The 18,925-nt window shown below is 40.3% G+C and overlaps 1 protein-coding gene across 11 annotated transcripts in view; it reads left to right on the plus strand.

Annotated features, from left to right (window-relative positions):
- plekha7b (pleckstrin homology domain containing, family A member 7b) overlaps positions 1-18,925 on the plus strand; it is a 58,512-nt gene that overhangs the window by 31,823 nt on the left and 7,764 nt on the right. For 3 of the 11 annotated variants that reach the window (XM_026320383.1, XM_026320387.1, XM_026320390.1), the window contains 19 exons: positions 147-219; positions 683-783; positions 4,063-4,241; positions 5,599-6,027; positions 6,287-6,827; positions 9,219-9,302; positions 9,761-9,895; positions 10,746-10,799; positions 11,561-11,641; positions 13,807-13,878; positions 15,039-15,119; positions 15,259-15,408; positions 16,225-16,326; positions 16,556-16,667; positions 16,853-17,055; positions 17,433-17,624; positions 17,711-17,828; positions 17,971-18,062; positions 18,516-18,731. In XM_026320383.1, the coding sequence (XP_026176168.1) occupies positions 147-219; positions 683-783; positions 4,063-4,241; positions 5,599-6,027; positions 6,287-6,827; positions 9,219-9,302; positions 9,761-9,895; positions 10,746-10,799; positions 11,561-11,641; positions 13,807-13,878; positions 15,039-15,119; positions 15,259-15,408; positions 16,225-16,326; positions 16,556-16,667; positions 16,853-17,055; positions 17,433-17,624; positions 17,711-17,828; positions 17,971-18,062; positions 18,516-18,731 (3,015 nt within the window). Of the gene's footprint in view, positions 1-146; positions 220-682; positions 784-1,957; positions 2,073-3,415; positions 3,665-4,062; positions 4,242-5,598; positions 6,028-6,286; positions 6,828-9,218; positions 9,303-9,760; positions 9,896-10,745; positions 10,800-11,560; positions 11,642-13,806; positions 13,879-15,038; positions 15,120-15,258; positions 15,409-16,224; positions 16,327-16,555; positions 16,668-16,852; positions 17,056-17,432; positions 17,625-17,710; positions 17,829-17,970; positions 18,063-18,515; positions 18,732-18,925 lie in introns of those variants that run through there. The other 8 variants (XM_026320391.1, XM_026320385.1, XM_026320384.1 and 5 more) reach the window with 8 other exon arrangements.

Below are 18,925 nucleotides of genomic sequence, written 5' to 3' on the forward strand. Positions count from 1 at the left end.
AACTAATAAAATACATAAAGCTGCTTCTTCCCCTCCCCTCATTCCTATTCCCAAGATACACTTTTTAATTAAAATACCAATTACCATGTTCCTGCAAGGAGGATTTCTAAACAGACCGTATGTTGTGTGTCTCTCTTCACCTCCAGGACAGCTCTGGAATGCGACTGTGGAAACGGAAGTGGTTTGTTTTGTCAGACTACTGCTTGTTTTACTACAAAGGTGAGTCTGTGAAAGGTGGATTGGCAAAGGTTTAGCAAATATTAAGACAAACTTGGTTCTGAAATCAAAAATATAAACCTTTAGTGATCTTTTCTGTGAGAAGATACATTTTCTGATCCGTAACAGCCTGTAATCAGACATGATTTGCCTCAGTTTGCTCTTGGTGCCACTTCTTCTTCCTCATTAACTTGAGTGTTTTATTAAAGGATGCAGTCTCTGCTTGTGTTGCCATAGCATCTACCTCCTCTCCTCCATTAATCATACTGAATAATATACAAGCCACATGCCACCTCATGCCACATGCTGCCACATGGCCTCATCTAGTCACCCATGAATTATGCTGCAATAATTTTTGTGCTGTTGATAAATCTGTGTTCACTCATGAACATCGTAAAAAGTCTTGGCAGAGTTAGAGACTGGATGCCTGTAACAAAAATCTTTCTGTGTTGTTGTTGCTCCACAGACAGCCGAGAGGAGACAGTGCTCGGTAGCATCCCTCTACCCAGTTATGTCATTGCACCTGTTGAGCCCGATGACCACATAAACCGCAAATACGCTTTCAAGGTAACACTGCAGTGACATTGAATGAGATTTATGAAGGAAGTTTTCATGTCCATGTGTAGCCAGAAAAACTTGTTCATGACTTACAAATGGAATGAACAGCAGGTGGCTACAGTACAACCCTTTATGTTTTGTGGTTCCACTTTATGAGTTAAGTATATGATCCGCTCATTTAGTCTATTTACATCAAGCAAAGAAGACTTAGGCATGGTCTGATTTTATTCAGCTATTGTAAGCAGGGACAGAAGCAATTCAGTAGTGCCACCAGTGCGGTGGAGAGGTGCAGCAGTATACTCTTCAATTTGACACAGTATGCAGAGAAAAAGAGCTTTGTTCTTTCACTGATGTTTGGATGATACACAACTTGCTTCTTGTACATACAGCAACAAGACAGTATTTGCTACTTAAAGTGTGTTACAGAACTTTTCCTTGCATGCAACAAAGACTTTTTCTTTTCCTTCTATGAATTCTGCCAGAGGACAGCCGAGGGATTTATGTGTTTTGGTTACAGAACGTGGTGTTAATATTATTCACCTCTTTTGTGCAATGAACAATAGTGCCTGGATGTTTGCTGCTCCACTGCAACTTCATGGTGTTGCAATCCATACAGCTTCTTGTACTTTGGCTTTTTGTTCATGCATCTGTCTGTGAATATGAATGTGTGTGATATGTATCTCCTGCATATCATATTGCATACAATAGAATTTGTGTGATAATTGTTCTGCTGGGAATATTAATTATACATTCAGCCTATTCGCTGCCTCCTCCCACCACTTGCTGGGGAGTATACAGTATGTAATGTGACCTGAAACGTGCCTGGCCTCTGCTGTGCCACCCTGTGTTTAAGTGGTTCTTATTCACCCCTAGGCTCTTTCTGAGCCATCATGCATTAAAAAGCAGGAGATTTCATTACTTGTATCTGAAGGGGTTTGGAAATTTTCAGCTACTGCTAAGTAGGCAGGACGACAGCACACTAGATGCCTGGTGTTCAACAATGGGACGTTCCAGACTGTTAGACCTGACATGTACAGTGAATTAATATTTGCTCCTCTGATGACTGCCAAAAGACCACAATCAGACATTTCTGTTCTTTCTTGTTGAGTCAGCACTGATTTGCTGTAACTTCCTGTTGTTTTCTGTTCTTATTTTTGCTCATCTCACTGTGTTTCTCTCATTCCCTGTTGGTCAATTGCCTCCCATTGTGACCTGGTGTGTGTGCACGGGCGGAGTGAGTACTGTTCTCTGCGGGCGGCCATCCTGAATCACACAGGCTTCCTGTCTTGCATGAATAGGTATTTGGTTTCACTTTAGCCTCATCAGTGGACCGTCATCCTCAGCTCATTTTGTTTCATGCCATGCTGCTAGCTGCCGAATGCACATTTCTAAATGTGCATCAAGGTCTTCTCATGCACAGAAGTAGAGCAACAGTTATCTGAGGACAATGCCAGGGCTTAAGGGGGTGGCATTAGCTTTAGTTTGAACTATTTTGACCTTTGACATTTTGGTGAGTTTTGACAAAAATTCTAATTTTGATACAGTATGCAGAGAAACTCATCTTTTCTCATATACGCTGAATTAATTATAAGTAATAAGACAGTAACACTTTTGTTATAGCTGTTTTTGCACTGTACTCAAGCAAATTGAATTCAAAATGAAAAACAGAAAATTGTTTAAGCAGGAATCATAGTATATCCACTATGGATGTAAACTTTATCAAGCCTGAGGTTGGAGCCTGCACTTTAACCTCAAAGTCATGTGCTGGACCAGAGGGAAGAAAAAATAAAACATGGAATGTCCAGATATTTAGCAAGTTAGCCATCTGGCCAGTTTGCTGAGCATGACATATTGCCAACTGATCACTCTCATACATTTATAATCAGTGGCTCTGGTATTTGTCCTATCAAGCTGTGTATCACAGATCATATTTTCATCTGCAGGGTCTCAAGTCATTCTTCTCTGATGTCATTGCATTTCTCTGACTGTTTGTTGCCATCAGTAATTTGCCCCCTACTGTACACACATTGATTTTATATTGTTTTACAACATAATATGCGATCCACACTGTTCCTTTGTTTCTTTACATCTGTTTTGAAGCAGGCGTTTGAGTTTACTTTGTGGTGTATACTTGTTGCATATGGCCTAGAAGTTTGAATGATTACATTCACTTTACAGTCTTCAGAATTTCTAGAGTATTGTTTTTAGATGGTATTTTGACTCTCAAGTACCTAAACTAGTGGAGTTTCAAAGGGCCATGTTCTATGTGCAGTTGTTACATACTGGGTCCTCTATAAGACAAAGTCAAATTGTCACAAAATTACATGTTTATATAACATTTTACTATAAGAGGAGGTCTGTTTCAGAGGATATATATAATGAATCATGACTGTGTCATTTTCTTTACTGAATGACCTTTCTTTGGTTTAGGGTTAGGTATTTTTTCAGATTTTATTTTTACAATTATTTAGCATGTTTTGTTACTAAGCTCACTAGTATACCATGCAGTTTATCCTTTGTCATGAATGTTCTTGGAGTGTCAGCAGCTATTCATGAATTTATGATAAAGTTACAATTTATGTAAAATACCTAATCACAAAAAAAATGTTGATTATGGAGTTTAAACACTGCTAATTGCCTTTAGAAGTTGATATTTTGCAGATTTTAAATGATTGTGAAAGGAGGGTAAACTTGCAGAAACAAGAGAATATAAAATTGTGAATAGCACTGAAACTGTGCAAATAGGTCCCAATGGCTCCTTTTCTGTGGTATAGCTCCTTGTCTGCATCAGAATTGGGTGGAGTTTGATAAGACTGGAGGATTTGTTGATCATACTATATAATCGCGCTATTAGGACGGACGTATACCATCACACAGAAAATGACAAAAGGTATGTTAATATTTATATGTGATTCTGTGTGTGGGTTTTCTCACTATAGTGGTGACAAATGTCCATAATTGCCTTTTCTTTGCTACTATATGGTCGTTGCTACAGTTGCTGTCTAACTTATGTGTGCTAAAGAGATTGCACAGAGCTGTTTGAAAAGCATTTGAAATATATAACCTTTTATGTTTTTTTTTCCTGCAAGAAACAGCACAATGTTCACATTGTTTCTGCTGCAGCACTTTGCTCCTTCCCTCTTTTGTGTTGCCCTAAACTTTGTCCTCATTGAGTTGACAGCTGTCAGTCTCAAGAAAGCAAAGTTTTTTTCAGCCTTACTGCAGTCTTCAATAAGAAATTCTCATATCTTTCCACTGTCTTCCTTTCACCCTCTCTCTCTTTGATAGGCGAGCCATACAGGAATGCGCTCCTACATTTACAATAAGAACTCTGTGATTGGCTCACAGGCAGAACACTGCGGGATGCGGACATATTTCTTCAGTGCGGACACACAGGAGGACATGAATGGCTGGATCCGGGCCATGAACCAGGCTGCACTGATGCAGCAGAGTCACACTATAAAGAGGTTGGTCATGCACTACAGAGTACAATTCACTTCTTCCATTGGTTGCACGTCTAGCCTAGAGCAGCAGTCTCTGTGGATTGGCTATGTCTTGAGATGGTATCATAAAGGGAGCTTAATGGTAATGGCTTAATGGTATTCAACCATATAGTATTTTTTTTATTATCTGCCGTATTATGTCTTGAGCTTTTTATGCATCAGCTATAGCATCTGACTGCAGTGCTGAACTGTTATCTGCTTTAATATCAGGTTCATAACTCAAATTTGCTCCCTTTTTTGCCTTAGTGAGCTTTATTTTAACAGCAGTCTTCTAGAGCAAGTCCAGTCCTGTCCATCTGTTCAGGGGCACTAAGATATCTGCAGTGTGTGTGTGTGTGTGTGTGTGTGTGTGTGTGTGTGTGTCTGTTTTTTCGTCTGTGTTGGCTCTGCATCTGGGTCTGGTACAGATGAGGCTTACTGGAGCAATTGGCAGCTGAGACAATACATAGGCACTCCCCTGCAGAATTTGTAGTTCTGCAGTTCTGCAGTAGTTATCTCAATGTACACTTTATATTAGTGTGCATATATTTTTCAATATTCACTGTCAGATATAGTCTACAGTCTGATAATCTATAGCATATTTATCTGTGCTAAATGCATTACATCCTGAAGATGTCTTAGATTAGCTGGGTGTACTGCATAGTCTGAATAGTCTGTGCAATAATGTCACCTAGAGGTTGATTTAAGGCAATACTCCTGAAATGTTTTATTTTGGAAAGCACTCAGCTCCCATGTGACAGTCTTAGTTTGGTCCCTTGAAATTAAACATTAATTTTATGAAGTGCTTTGCAGCGATGAAGTAATGATGAATAACACTTAATTTTTCACTGAGGTCTGTATACACAGCTACCTCAGTCAGCCTGAGTACACCTTTTATACCTATTTACAGAAATTACACAACCTTTAAGTGTATGCTGTTTGTTAAATTAAGCGTTTTAAATTATGTTAGGTAGGAAAAGAATGAACACATTTAAATGTGATACCTAATGAATTGAACAAATTAAATCATTTTAGTAAACTGAGTAGAGCAGCATATTGTATTGCATAGTAATTTAATGAAGACAAAGCGAGTATGAGCTTTGTTCCCTGGGGATATTCCCTTTATGGTTTCTTTCACAAAAAACCTATTCCCCTTCAGTCCTCTGGTTTGAAAATTATTTTTTAAAAGTGCAGATTTAAATGTGTCGTATATGTTCCTGATCTTTCTTGAGTGAAATTCTGAAATAGAAGACATTTGATAAAAGCTTTCATGTATCTACAGCTATAATACAGGAAGGACATGTAAATATTAATTTATTTTTAACCCCTCACCTTTTCACAGAGAGTTGGAGAAGCCAGAGAAGGTTTCACAGCAGGCAGTCCCACAAACAAACCATGTTCACATGAACAAGAACTCAGCTCAAACAGAAGGCCTTCACAGGACTGACAGAGAGGAACCTCAGGATAATGGCGTCAGACTGGCTCATGGAGATGAGGTGAGGCATGGATTAGAGCTCACAGGGAGGCCCAGCCAGTCAGCCATGGAGGAAAGAGCAGAAAGACTCTGTCCAGACTCAGCTGATGTTGCCACCAACAAGAACGGACAACAAACTGTAATCCAAGTGGCTCTGCTACCGGAACAAAATGGAAATCTTGTCTATCAGAGGGGCTTTGTTTCACGGACAGATACTGAGAAACATGTGCAGAGGAAGAACACACTGGCTCAGGTGGAGCAGTGGGTTAAGGTTCAAAAAGGAGACCCACCAAAGAGGTCAGTTTGCTCTTACAGTAGCATGGATAATAAAAAAAAAAAAAAAACTTTAGTAAATGCCTCCCTCTAGTGGTTAATATGAAGAATTGCATGTTTTATTTTATTTTATTTTATCAGTCAAAAGTTTGGACACATTTACCATTAAGAAGGTGTGTCCAAACTTTTGACTGGTACTGTAGATATATAATTCTAATCATTCTCAGATAATATTATTTTATACAACTACAGTACAAGTCTTCCAAGTATTTTTCTGTTTCAGTGTTCCTTCAGCTGAGTATAACCTCCCTCGACGGACTCCTCCCTTGAAGCCCAAAGCCGGCACAGCGGATGCCACCTATCAGTCATTGCCAAAGTCCCCCCGTCTTCCATCTGGCAGCAGCTCTCCTCCAGCAATATCCAACTTGCCCAGCGACTACAAGTATGCCCATGACCGGCTCAGCCATTTCCGTATGTCCACTGATGAGCGAATGGCCACTAAGGAGGGAATGGTGTGGCAGCTGTATGAGTGGCAGCAGCGGCAGCAGTTCCGTCATGGCAGCCCCACTGCTCCAATCTACACTGGCCCTAACTTCACAGACTCTTCGTCTTTTAGGGTGACTGTGGAGATGCCGCGTTCTATCTCTGTGCCTCCATCCCCTTGTGAAGTCCCACCATCAGTCCCCTCCTCCTTCAAACCCCTGTCCCCTCGCAGGCCACACACTCCTTCAGACAGACGCACAGTCAAGCCCCTGGATGAAGTGGCACCTGGGGACAGCACAAGATCCAACTCCCCTGGCCATGTTTGTGCACATCTCTCTCAGGTAGCATGCCTGATTACAGAGAAGAGGCTCTCTTTCTCTATTTTAGGCAGCATTCTTCTCAGAAATCTTTTTCTGTACAATTTAGGCCTCAATCTACTCTACAACTGTAGTATAACATCCATCCAGCCATTATCTATACCTGCTTATTCCTGTTTAGGGTCTCAGAGATCTGCTGGAGCCTATCCCAGCTCTCTTCCTGTGAAAAGCGAGGGTACACCCTGGACAGGTCACCAGTCCATCACAGGGCCACATATAGACGAACAACCTCACACACTCACACTCACTCCTATGGGCAATTTAGAGTCACCAATCAACCTGACATACATGTTTTTGGACTTCTGAGAAGAAACCGGTGTACCTGGGGTAAACCCACACAAGCACAGGGAGAACATGCAAACTCCAAACAGAAAGGCCCCTGTAAGGCAACAGTGCTAATATTGGTCAGCATTACTGTTAAAACTATAACACTCAAATATCTTGTACTAATTAACCCGATCCTAATCTAACCTAACAAATATGATGATAAAGGATAAAGATATTTTTATAGATATCAACAAATACCATGAACAGACCAAAACCAGCAGAAATGTATTCTCTTAACAAGTGACCTGACTCTTCGCAGTGAAAATAATTACTTAATTAAATAATAAAATAATTTGTAGATTAATTAAAATTCATCCTAATTACCATAAAATAACATGTGTCTATGATGTTGGGAACAGTTTCCTCAGTCTGCCAAAGAGGTGTGGCAGTTCACAAGGGCTGTGAGTAGATGTCTTCCTGATGTGGTATCACACTTATAGTGAGACTGGCTGAAATGAACTCATAGTCATAAGTTTCAGGTAACAGTTAAATGAAAGAAAGACAATATGTTCTTTTAAGTTCACACACAGACCGGCATTGTGTCAGGAGTGTGCACTGACTCTTTTCCCAGAGCATATGCTGTGATAGACCTAGTTCCTCACGGCCCTGCACAGGATGAATGGGTATAGATAATGTTCAGAGGGATGGGTGTATGTCCAACCCTTCATGAATTTTGTGTGCTAATATGTAATCTTTAGCACTATAACACTGTAATACCGGCCTAGGCTGTCGCTGACATGTTTTGAGCTCACAAGGACACCATGGGAAGATTAGCATGTGGACCCTGAGAAGGCTCCAGCTTCTCAGCGCACACACTTTGATGCTCATGTGAATCTCTTCCAGATTCACACAGTCCACACCCAGGCCCACTCCACAGGTGGCGTGAGCGTGTGCGAGTAAAAGTTTGCTGCTCCGCCGTTTGTAGCGCTCAGACAGCACCACTGTCACCGCAGGAGACGGAGCGAGGGGACGTTCTGTCATCCACACCCTGCGCTGTCTTCCCACCACACCCTCCACATGTGAAAAGCTCTCTTTCCAAGCGTTCGCCACATTTGCCAGCACACACAAGCCTCACAACCAACACGTTGGCCTACACAAGTAAACAAAGTGTTGCAGATGCTCTGTTTCAGCCATCATTCACACAAGTGTCAAGACACTAATTATAATCATAAAATAGAATGACGCACAATTATGGAAAACCCTTTAAAAGAAGATGCATTTTTAACAAAGGGAGCCACAGTGACAGATGATCTAAGGGCATGATGTTTATGGGAACTAAATTCAGTCTGCAGTGTACTTGGTTTTGGTGCATCCAGCTTATTTCAGTTTGATGGAGTTCTGATGGTGATGGTGCTCTCTGGCTGGAGTGTGATTAAGTAGGAACGATCTGTATACCTCTCTGGAATATCATTAAGAAGTATGTTTTATTAGCAGCTAATCCAATTTGCCCAGGGCTCCTCAGCACCCTATAAACATCACTACTGTATCTTAAACATCAGCAGCGGTCTCTTTCTTCTGATCTCGCATTTAAATAAAAAACCTATTATACAGCAAAAAATAGTGGCATGGGAATCTCAAAGGGAATGGCTTACAGTGCTTCTCTTGCTGGTAGCAAACAAATGTTATTTTAAGAAAGCAGGTTTAGTATAATTTATGTGTAGTTAATTAAATCTCTTGTTGTTTGGGTCCTTTTAAGGTTCTGTAGTGGGCCTGGTTTTCACTAATTCTGTGTGTTAAGCAAAAACGTCAGATTTTCCAAAGCCTGTAGCGTCTGAAACTCAGGGCACACCTTGTTCCGAATAAGAGTAGGCGTGATGAAAGGGAGAAAGGGATAGATGAAAAAATAAATCTGCTGTGTAGTCAGATTTGTTTGCAGACTTGGAGGCAATGGTTCAACTTTGATTCAGTTCGAGGGAGTGGTCTCACTTTCAGCACTCTGTTGAAGATGACTTTCTGAATTAAACATTCTATTTGATTTGACTCAATCAAATCTGTAATAACAAGTTGATGAATTTTGTTTTTCCGCAGACTTCACAAATCGAGAGGCGATCCATGCCGGCCATGGGCTACATCACACACACTGTCAGTGCACCCAGTTTACATGGCAAAACGGTATGATCCTCTATCTACATGCACTACATAACTTGGTTTCATTATTAATGATACCTGTGATATAGTACTACAGTAGCTTTCCAGTAGTCCAGGATAAGATATTCTCGGTATAAACAGGAATAACTCCAATAATTATTATTAGGGCTTTATGGAGATTTTGTCAACCCCTGAAAAGCTAGTTTAATTAGTTTTAGTATTCTCAGTTCTTATAAACTTTAAATTTAAACAATCCCTGATAACACAATAAATCAATCCTTCCATATCAGTCTCCCTGAATAGCTCTAGCTTTTTCATTTTTCCATTTATTAGAAAGCAATAGTTTACTGGCCTGTCTGCCACTTGGCTCTCTTAGCTACTGTAGCTCAGCCGCTGTACTGCCCAGATGGTTCTCAAGTATTTCCTCTCATCCCTCTGCACCTTCACTGGCCTCTGGCCCCTAAACCCGGGTTTGGCTACAGCCAGAGGAGCTGACTCTGCTCCTCATTCAGCTACGGAGGCATCAGGCCAAGATGGCTGGTGTGCATAGCCCAAGCGATGCGTTCGCTCACCTTCAGCACCACCAGCACAACGGCCTTCTTGGCCCCAGCATGCAGGTCAGGGCCCTTGTACTTCCCTAACCTCCTCTACAGCACACTGCGATCCCTGCCAGTGCATTGTGGTCCCCCTCTCCGCAGCCAACCCCATACATTACTTCCCTGTCATTCACTGCGGTCTCTTGGTATTGCTTTGGTTGACTTGTTCATTCAGCCATTTTGGCATGGCTTATCTTGCCTTTTACATTACTCTTTATAGTTAATATCACTCATCCACCTTATTCAGAAGTAGAAAAAACAATCTAACATTTGTGTTAGTCTATTTGTAGAATACACCTTCATTTAAGCATGCTGCTGGGCATATTGACTGTGGCTGGACTTTACACATGCATTTGTCTGATAGTTGTAGAACTTTGCACAGCCACAAAGAATATGAAATGAACACAGCACATTTGTATCTACGTATCTGTGTGCTCTGCTAGATCTCGTGCTCTTGGTGTTATCATTTTGGAGCAGCTACCAGTCCCCCCATGAGTCTGTTCACAAACAGTGCATTACTGAACGATTAGCATACCACAGTGAAGCTGCAACGGTGCTCAAGAATGACATCTTCACCCAGTTTCTAACATCCATAGTCAGGAGGATGTGTAAACTGAGTTTTACTACATTTCATCCACAAGACCTGTGTTGTTCAATTGTGTATTAGGTCAAATATGGGGCATAAAATCTGTTAAAAACATGGCACAATTACTTATTTACAGTTCGGCTTTATTGTAGATAAAAATACAAAGGTAGACGTAAACTGTAATTGAGATCAAGTTAATTAAAGTTCTGTTGGCACTGCATCTGGTAACCCATTATCCCTTGCAGCTTCATTTCAAATATGTATCTCTCCGTTGCTCATTTAAAGGCTGATGATACTTACATGCAACTGAAGAAGGACCTGGAGTATCTAGATCTGAAGGTGGGCCCCAGCAAAGTAAATGCCACTTTATCCTTTTCATCCTCTACTTCATCTTCCTTCTGTTGACTACAGTCCTTTTCTCCTGCTGCTTCCTCCAACATCTGCCTCCCTAGTTCCCTGTCTTTCCTCTGTTCTGTGCTTTGCTTTCTACTCTCTCTTTTAATAGAATTAACGTTTCTTGATTTGTGTTATGTAAATTGTTAGTTTGAAGATGAATGCTTTTGAGGAGAGATGCTGAATCCAACAAATAGTACAAGGCTTGGCTTCTCACTTAGGTAAAATTTCTGATACCCCATTGGATGATAGTACTTTACTTTCAGTAGGGTAATGTAGTTATGACGTCACCCTAACACATGTTCATGCTAAGCTTGTTCTGATGTGAATTGAAGTTTTCATAAGTACATGACTGAATTTCTAAATGTTAGAGCATGTGAACTTCAATTCCTATGTCGTTGTTACAAGTAGTATACACTGCCAGTGAAAAGTTTGGACACGCTTTACAATTGAATTGAATGAGAAAATGTGTCCAAACTTTTGACTGGTACTGCAAATGTAAAGGCCAACCTAGTACTGCTTTATTTAAGCAATCTGTCTCATTTATCTAGCTATTGGCATATATTCCATTCACACCTGTGCAAAGCATTTGCTCCTGATTGATTTGTATGTTGAACACCACAATGCACTGATTAGTAATCTTGGTTGTGTTTGAGAACGGGGCGATGTCAACCTGAAACATCTCTCCATTTCCTGTTCCAACACAGATCCAAAGTATTGACCCGATGATCATTTCAGTACACAATGTGTTTGAAAACTCCACTCCAAGTTTTGGGTACTGTCGGAATGTAAGGATGGTGTGCATACAAAGGGAAACAGTCCCATCCACTGCTTTTATAATGGAATGTGATGCATCCCTGGAAATTTTGCAGGATTTTGCACATGAATCCCTCAAGCCGAACACTGACTGTGTGATACCCCAGCATTGCCATGAGCTTTGAGATGATGGAAAGGAAGTTGTAGTGGGAGATGGCTTCCTTGCATGTCATTAAGCATTTGTGGATGTCTCTTTGGTATCTTCACGCTGCTTTTGTTTTGCCTGTGAGAGCATAAGATACGACCCAATGGTGCTCTTTAAGAACTATACTGGCAATGTGATTACTATATGACACTTAAGATTACATTGTAGGGCCTCTAGTTTCATTGTGGTAACAGGTAGACATGGACAATAATATGCAGTGGTGTGTAGTCACCTACCTATTAACATGAATATAGTTGCAAATGACAGTTCTTTTAGAAAGTGACCAAACTGTTTTGTTTAATTTGATAATTACTTTTAATAATTGCTGATTAGTAAATGTCCACTGTACTGTCTTTCACACTCAATGCCAAAATAATGTAAGTTTTTTTTTTTTTTTTTTTTAACTTGTAGTCTTCAAACCCAAACTAAGATATCCTGGTGATCACTTGAGTAATTTCTCAGACTTGAGAAAGCTCCCTCCAAAACCACAAAATACATAAAAAAACTGTTCTCACAGGCTGTATACTCCACTATTGACTAGGTGAAAATCTGAGTCTGCACTGGTCCACACCACTGTGCTGGGTGTGGTGATCCTGATGTGGGTGTCTTATGATTATTCCACCCACACTTTTCAGACTCATACATTACTAACTGCAACAAACAACTGGCAGGCAATCTCAGCCCCATTATCTAGACAGCCTCTTCGTAGGGCACACAGACAGCTGCTGTATTATTATACTGATACAATAAGAAAAACATATCAGAAGTGATTACATAAAAAATAGGTTCCCATAGGATTGTTAGCGTTAAACAACAGATTTTGATCAAAGTTCACATTTTAACATTTTTTTATAGGTTCATTCTTAATTGTCCTCACCTGATTATTGCTGATATTTTTCCCAGTAGTCCTGCTCAGTGATACACTATACACCTACTTCCACTTTGATGGAACAATCAGCATCATCAACAGCAGCATTCAAAAGCAGGCCAGTTTTTAGTTTTTATATACATGGAATTGGAATTGGTTAAGCAAAAAGATCATTATCATCATCATCAGTACAGAATTTAATTTAATACTGTACTTCAGTTAATAATCAAATAACCAGCAAAATTAATAGCAGGCTAATGCACCAAACAGTACATGCAGTGGTGAACATGGTAAACATTATGTCATCTTAACATGTTAGCACGCTGGTGTTAGCATTTAGCTCTGAGTACCAATATGCATAAGTACACATAGTGGCAGGCATGGCTGTAGACTCAGGTTTGTTACAGTAAGATGTCATTCAGAGCTCTAGGGAGTTGTGATCTGTTTTTCTGGAGGAAGATTGCTCACTTGATGAACTAGGATCCAGACAATTAACAAACTGTGGTGAGGTTCATAAAATTCATAATGCCATGACTGGTACAGATACACAGATATCTGCTTATAATTATTGCCACATGTTCAGTCCCTGGCACTGGCTTTGTCCACACTGTACTGTACTGTACCACCTTTACACACACCGTCATGACACTAGAGGCCTTTGTAACTTTAAGTATTCATGCAGGTGACATGGATGTACAATAGCATTTTAAAGAAGAAATACATCACCCTTCATTTTTTGCAGTCTCAACCAATTTTCAATAATCAGTTGCCTCGCTTAGTGTTCATATAAATGGCCTGTTGTGTAATTGAAGAGCAGCTTTGGGTTTTTTAGGGTTTCCCTGAACACAAAGATCCAGAAACTCTCTCCGTATAAATGTTTTTTTTGCTCAGCTGCTACAGAGCTTCTTTTTTTTTAGCCAGCTATTTTTTTTATTGTGTGTGATTTCTTTCCTAATTTCTTAAATCTAGATCCATCCAGCTTGATTTGTGTAGCAGTCTCTCTGTGTGTGAAAGTTCATACAGCTATTGTTATCTGTTAACTGGAACTGTTAAAACAAAGGTCAAATATGTTGACTACTGAAATTAAACATTTTTATTTTATTTGTGGCTATTGGGAATTTCAGGTTACTGGACGTGAGAGTTTAAAAAAGGAAAGACCATCGAGGCCTGTGAAAATAGCAGAAAGTGATGCTGATGTAAGTGAATCATTATGTTCTCAAGATTTAAGGACACAGTCTGATAAGCACCCTGTTTATCCATCTCTTTCTTCTCTTCTTACAATCCACTACAGAGAAGCAGCTGACTTTAGTCTGACTTCACTGTGTGATTTAGTGTGGTTTGTGTGTGTGTGTGTGTGTGTGTTCTTAAGTTGTGGTAAACAGAGGCTGTGGAGGGAAGGCAACGTATGTAACGTTGCAACACTGTGGGGACATCCATCCACACTGCACAGTGAGGGCCTGAGCACATCGACCACGGCTTTTATTTTCCTCCCTGCAATTTAAAGGGAAAAATACATGTAATGGGAGTTTTAGAAGATGAGCTGTTTAATTTTTCAGTTTGATTTGCCTGATTCTGCTTTTCTCATTCTTTGTTTTCTGCTGAATGGAGGTAAATAAGATGGATGTCCTGGCTTTTCATCATTAGCATTGTTCCACTTTAACAATTTATAAGAAATTGCCAGTATTTGTTTGAACAATGAATATTTTATGCAATTAAAAACAACAATATATGGCAGCAAAATAAAAACAGCTTAATTATTAATTGAACAGAATGATAAATAGATCTGAGAAAAAAATACACTGTGTGCGAAAGACTGTGAACTAGGCAGTCTTATGTTGTTTTCATAAACACATAACCCATTTCTGGGAAAACAAATCTGTCACTCTCAATAAACATGGTTTTCTTCAGAAGTGAATTTGAAAATATGGATTTTTGATTATGATTACTCATAATGGGTATTACCAGCTCTCACCCCCCAAACTCAACAGTATAGAGCCTTTTGATATTTCTCACTGCGCTGATGAGAGGAATTCCACTGGGCTTTTTTAGATGAGCCTTATTGACATATTTAAAGTCGGTGGAGGCTATAGTAGACGATCAATGGCTGTGTTGTTAGAATATAGCACAATGAAGACGAGTAGAACAGTTGAACTCTGTAAACAGATGTAAACAGTGCATGTCATCAACCCAGTCTCTACTTTATCTCTTTCCTGATTTTCTGTTGCATTGTGTCTACACTCTGTTAATGTGCCTACACTCTTTGTTAAACAGAGTTATAGGAAGGTGAGGTAAATGTGAATTCTTTTCCCTTGTTTTTCTTCATTCTTAATTAATGTTTTTTTTTTTTTTCTTTTAGGTGAAATTAAGTCGCCTTTGTGAACAAGACAAGATTCTCCAAGACCTAGAGACCAGGATACGCACTTTGAAGGAGGACAAGGTTTTTATTTTATACATTATAAAATGATGTTGTTTTTTTTTTCTGTTTGTAAGATATCGATGTATGCGTTTGCCTCAGCATCGGTGTGGTCCATAAATGCTTGCTACTTTATGATGGTGTCTTTCACATGCCTGTCTAGGACAAGCTGGAGTCTGTGCTGGATGTTTCCCACCAGCAGATGGAGCAGTACAGAGATCAGCCGGCCCATGCTGAGAAGATCGCCTATCAGCAGAAGTTACTACAAGAGGATGTGGTGCACATCAGGGCTGAAATATCCCAAGTCTCCACAGTAAGACATAAGCTGCAATCACAGGTTCATTATGCTTGTAATGAAAATGTCTTTGAAGCTCCTTTGACTTCTGTGTTAAAATATGCAGTACGGCTCCACCAAACACTCATTTAGTTTTGTCAGTATACTGATTTAAACTTACACAGACTGTCTCCTCTACTAAGTACATGCTACCACTTGTTTTTATTGGTTGAAAACAAGACAAGATGTTCACTTCTATTTTTAGTTGTTCCCTTTTGCAACTGGCACAATGTTTCAGGTTGACTGTGACTATCAAAATGAGTGCTCAGGGGTAAACCTGAGACTACCAAGAAACTTTGAAGTACGCACAGAAAAAAAGGCTTTGGTGAAAAAGATCATTGATATTCAAAATATTCTGTGTTAAAGTGAAAAAGATGAGTTTCGAAAGAACATTTACAAATAAACCACAACATAAAAGAACAGTAAACAAGAGTATTTTTGGTTCTCAGTCTGAAAAACATTTTAATGTTCATACATTTGTGACTTTCTAAGTGAACATCATCCATTGTCCGATGGAAAGAATGAAGGAAATCCAAGTGATTCAGATCAAAAAATGATTTTAAGGGAGAAAGTGTAATAAAACTTAAAGAACTCAAGACACCTTCTCTCTAGTATTCGCTATTAAATCTCACCACATATGGGTGTAAAGTGTGACAGTAAATCAGTGTGTAATTGGGTGGAACCTTAAAGCCATTAACGTAGCATTGAATGAGTGGAGATGAGTACACTATCTGTAAGCTGTTTCTTGTCTTATTATAACATGAAGTGCTTTTTTTTTTTTTTTTTTTCCTGCAGGAGATGGAGAACGCATGGAATGAGTATAGCCGGCTGGAGAGAGATGTGGACTGGCTGAAGTCGGCCCTGCAGGGACAGATGAACCGTAGCGATCTATCGCAGGTCTGTGGCTAAGCGATGTCAGTCAGCGTACACATGCAGTCACTCACTCTCATGGATGGGTGTGTGTGGGAATGAGTGAAAAATTACTGATTTTACATGTACAAAGCAAAGGATTCTGTGTGATCCATATCTGTCCAGACAATCACGCATGAACTTCAAATTAAAAACCTTTTTTGCTGAGGTATCATTATACAGATGGACTGTACATGTGTGTGTTCCTCTGTTTCAGCAAGAGAAAGTCCAGATCAGAAAGGAGCTGTGGAGGATTGAGGATGTTATCTCAGGCCTCAGCACCAGTAAAGCCAACTACAAAGTCACTATCTCCTCTGTTACCAACCCAGGTGAGACAAGTGAGCCGTGAAGGTGTCGTGTGCACAAAGCAAAAGCAAAACGGTTGTAGCTCGTCATTGAAGCTTTTAATTATATAATGGTACTAATGCCTTAAACATTTCTTATGGGAAAAAAGGCACTGTCTTTCAGTGTGTGTGTATTCATGTTACATGTTTATATACATCGGATCCCCCAGAGAGGAAATTTGTGCCTTCAGTGTCGGTGTCATCAGTGCCTTCTGTGTCTGGGAGCCTGTCTGTTATGGAGATGAGATTGCCCCAGCAACAGCAGCAGCACAGCCCCCTCCTCAGCCCTAGCAGCCACAACCCCACCCTTTCTTCCAGCCCCGTTCAGCAGCCCTTAGACCACTCCATATCCATCACCAGTGGGCTCAAATGGGTGAGTGAGTCCTGCCACCTAAGTACACTACAGCTGGTTCTTACAGAATAAAAGAGCCTGCATAAAGTCTTTGTACTGTGTGCTTTGTATAGCTTTGCTGACTGAATAATCACAGTTTTCATGCTATCTTTATCTTGGTGACCAATCGTCATTGCCAAAAATCTTTCATCTTTGTTTTTTGTGTCAGTGTTTTTCATTATCATCATCATAGAGTGTAGGAAAATGAACCGGTTGATCACCTGTTGATCAGTGGTATAGTGTAACACCACTGATAGGCGTGTTTATCACATCCACGAGATAAAGGAAATAGGTGTCCAACTTGTAGAAAAACATCTCCACACAGCCACTAGAGGTCAAAGCAATTGTTCTGTGTGCAGGGTGAGGATGATGTGCCTCCCAGACCTCCTCTACCTCAACTCTACAGTCCTGATGAGCATCCCCCTGCTGTGCCCCCATTGCCCCGGGAGACAACGGTCATCAGACACACCTCTGTACGTGGCCTCAAACGACAGTCAGATGAACGCAAAAGGGACAGAGAGTTTGGCCAGTGCACTAACGGAGACAGTAAGGTACAGTATAGTGTAGTATGTGTGTGTGTACGGGTGTCTAAATTTCTGTTTCTGGTCTACTTCTAATATTTATCTTTGTGTTTCAGGTGGAGCTTAGGCCTTTCCTGAGTGATCCAGAGCTTATGGGAGTTGGAGATGGCTCCAGCCACATTGGTGTTGTAGCATCTGGACATGATGGCGGTTACCAGACATTACCTAGCAGAGGTACACAGATGATCATGGCAATAGGCATATTTATTTATTATGGTAAAAATTTTACATTTCACTTCACATAAATTCCACCCACCTAGATGTTTTTTGGCTACAGTTTAAGGCAGTATTTTAATGCTTGCTGGCTTTCCCTCAGGAGTGGCTGGCTCCTCTCTTAGACTAAATCAGTCTTCAAGCATCTCCTCATATGTGACTCTCCGAAGAGCAGCCTCAGCTGTTGGCGTAAAGGTGAGACTCAGAAATTAAATGTGAAGAATCTGATGGTCAGAAGTGAATTAAGAGTGAGTATCTAAATCAACAGACAGCACAATGGGCCTGGTTTTATTTTTGAAGGCTGAAAACAATGTTCTAAAAAAACAAACAAAAAAATCTTATATATATTTATTTTACTATTTAGAAATCACATAGTAAAAAATAAAAATCAATGCTTTTCTTGAGTGAATGTTTTATGCATCTTTTGGTAAAAATGTATCCTTATCATTTATACACAAGAACCTTCAACTATCATATCTTGATGTGACAACTTCATCAAGCTACAGCTGATGTTCCCTTTTCATTCACTGTTAGCATACCACTGTATTTGTTTATGTTCTCTTTACGTTTGTTTTGCATTTTCTTCTTTTTCGTTGCCTTCTGCTGCACCTTTTGCTCTTATCAAACTTCTTTCCTCCCACTCGTCAGGAGAGACCAAAAAGTGCCTTGGAGCGTCTGTACTCTGGGGACCCAGCGCAGCAGCAGAGGGGGAAGATGAGTGCTGATGAGCAGCTGGAGAGGATGAAGAGGCACCAGAAGGCCCTTGTCCGTCAGCGCAAACGCACCCTGAGTCACGGAGACCGCCACGCCTCTTCGTCATCACGTGCCTCATCCTCACGCCCACTTTCTGCAGACTTGGGATCAGTATGTTCCTAGAACAGTATCACACGTCACACTGTCATGCATGACGACAACCAAACCGAGAGTGGCGCTCTGCAGCAGTAACGCATGCTTTCCCACAGAGCAGTCAGTCTTGTCTCTGTTCCTGACATTATAAAGTAGTAATACAGTCAGTTACAGTCAGTAATAGTAATACAGTCAGTTAGTGCAGTATGGTA

The sequence above is a fragment of the Mastacembelus armatus genome, chromosome 3 (genome assembly GCF_900324485.2).
Source record: "Mastacembelus armatus chromosome 3, fMasArm1.2, whole genome shotgun sequence".
Classification (NCBI taxonomy): domain Eukaryota; kingdom Metazoa; phylum Chordata; class Actinopteri; order Synbranchiformes; family Mastacembelidae; genus Mastacembelus; species Mastacembelus armatus.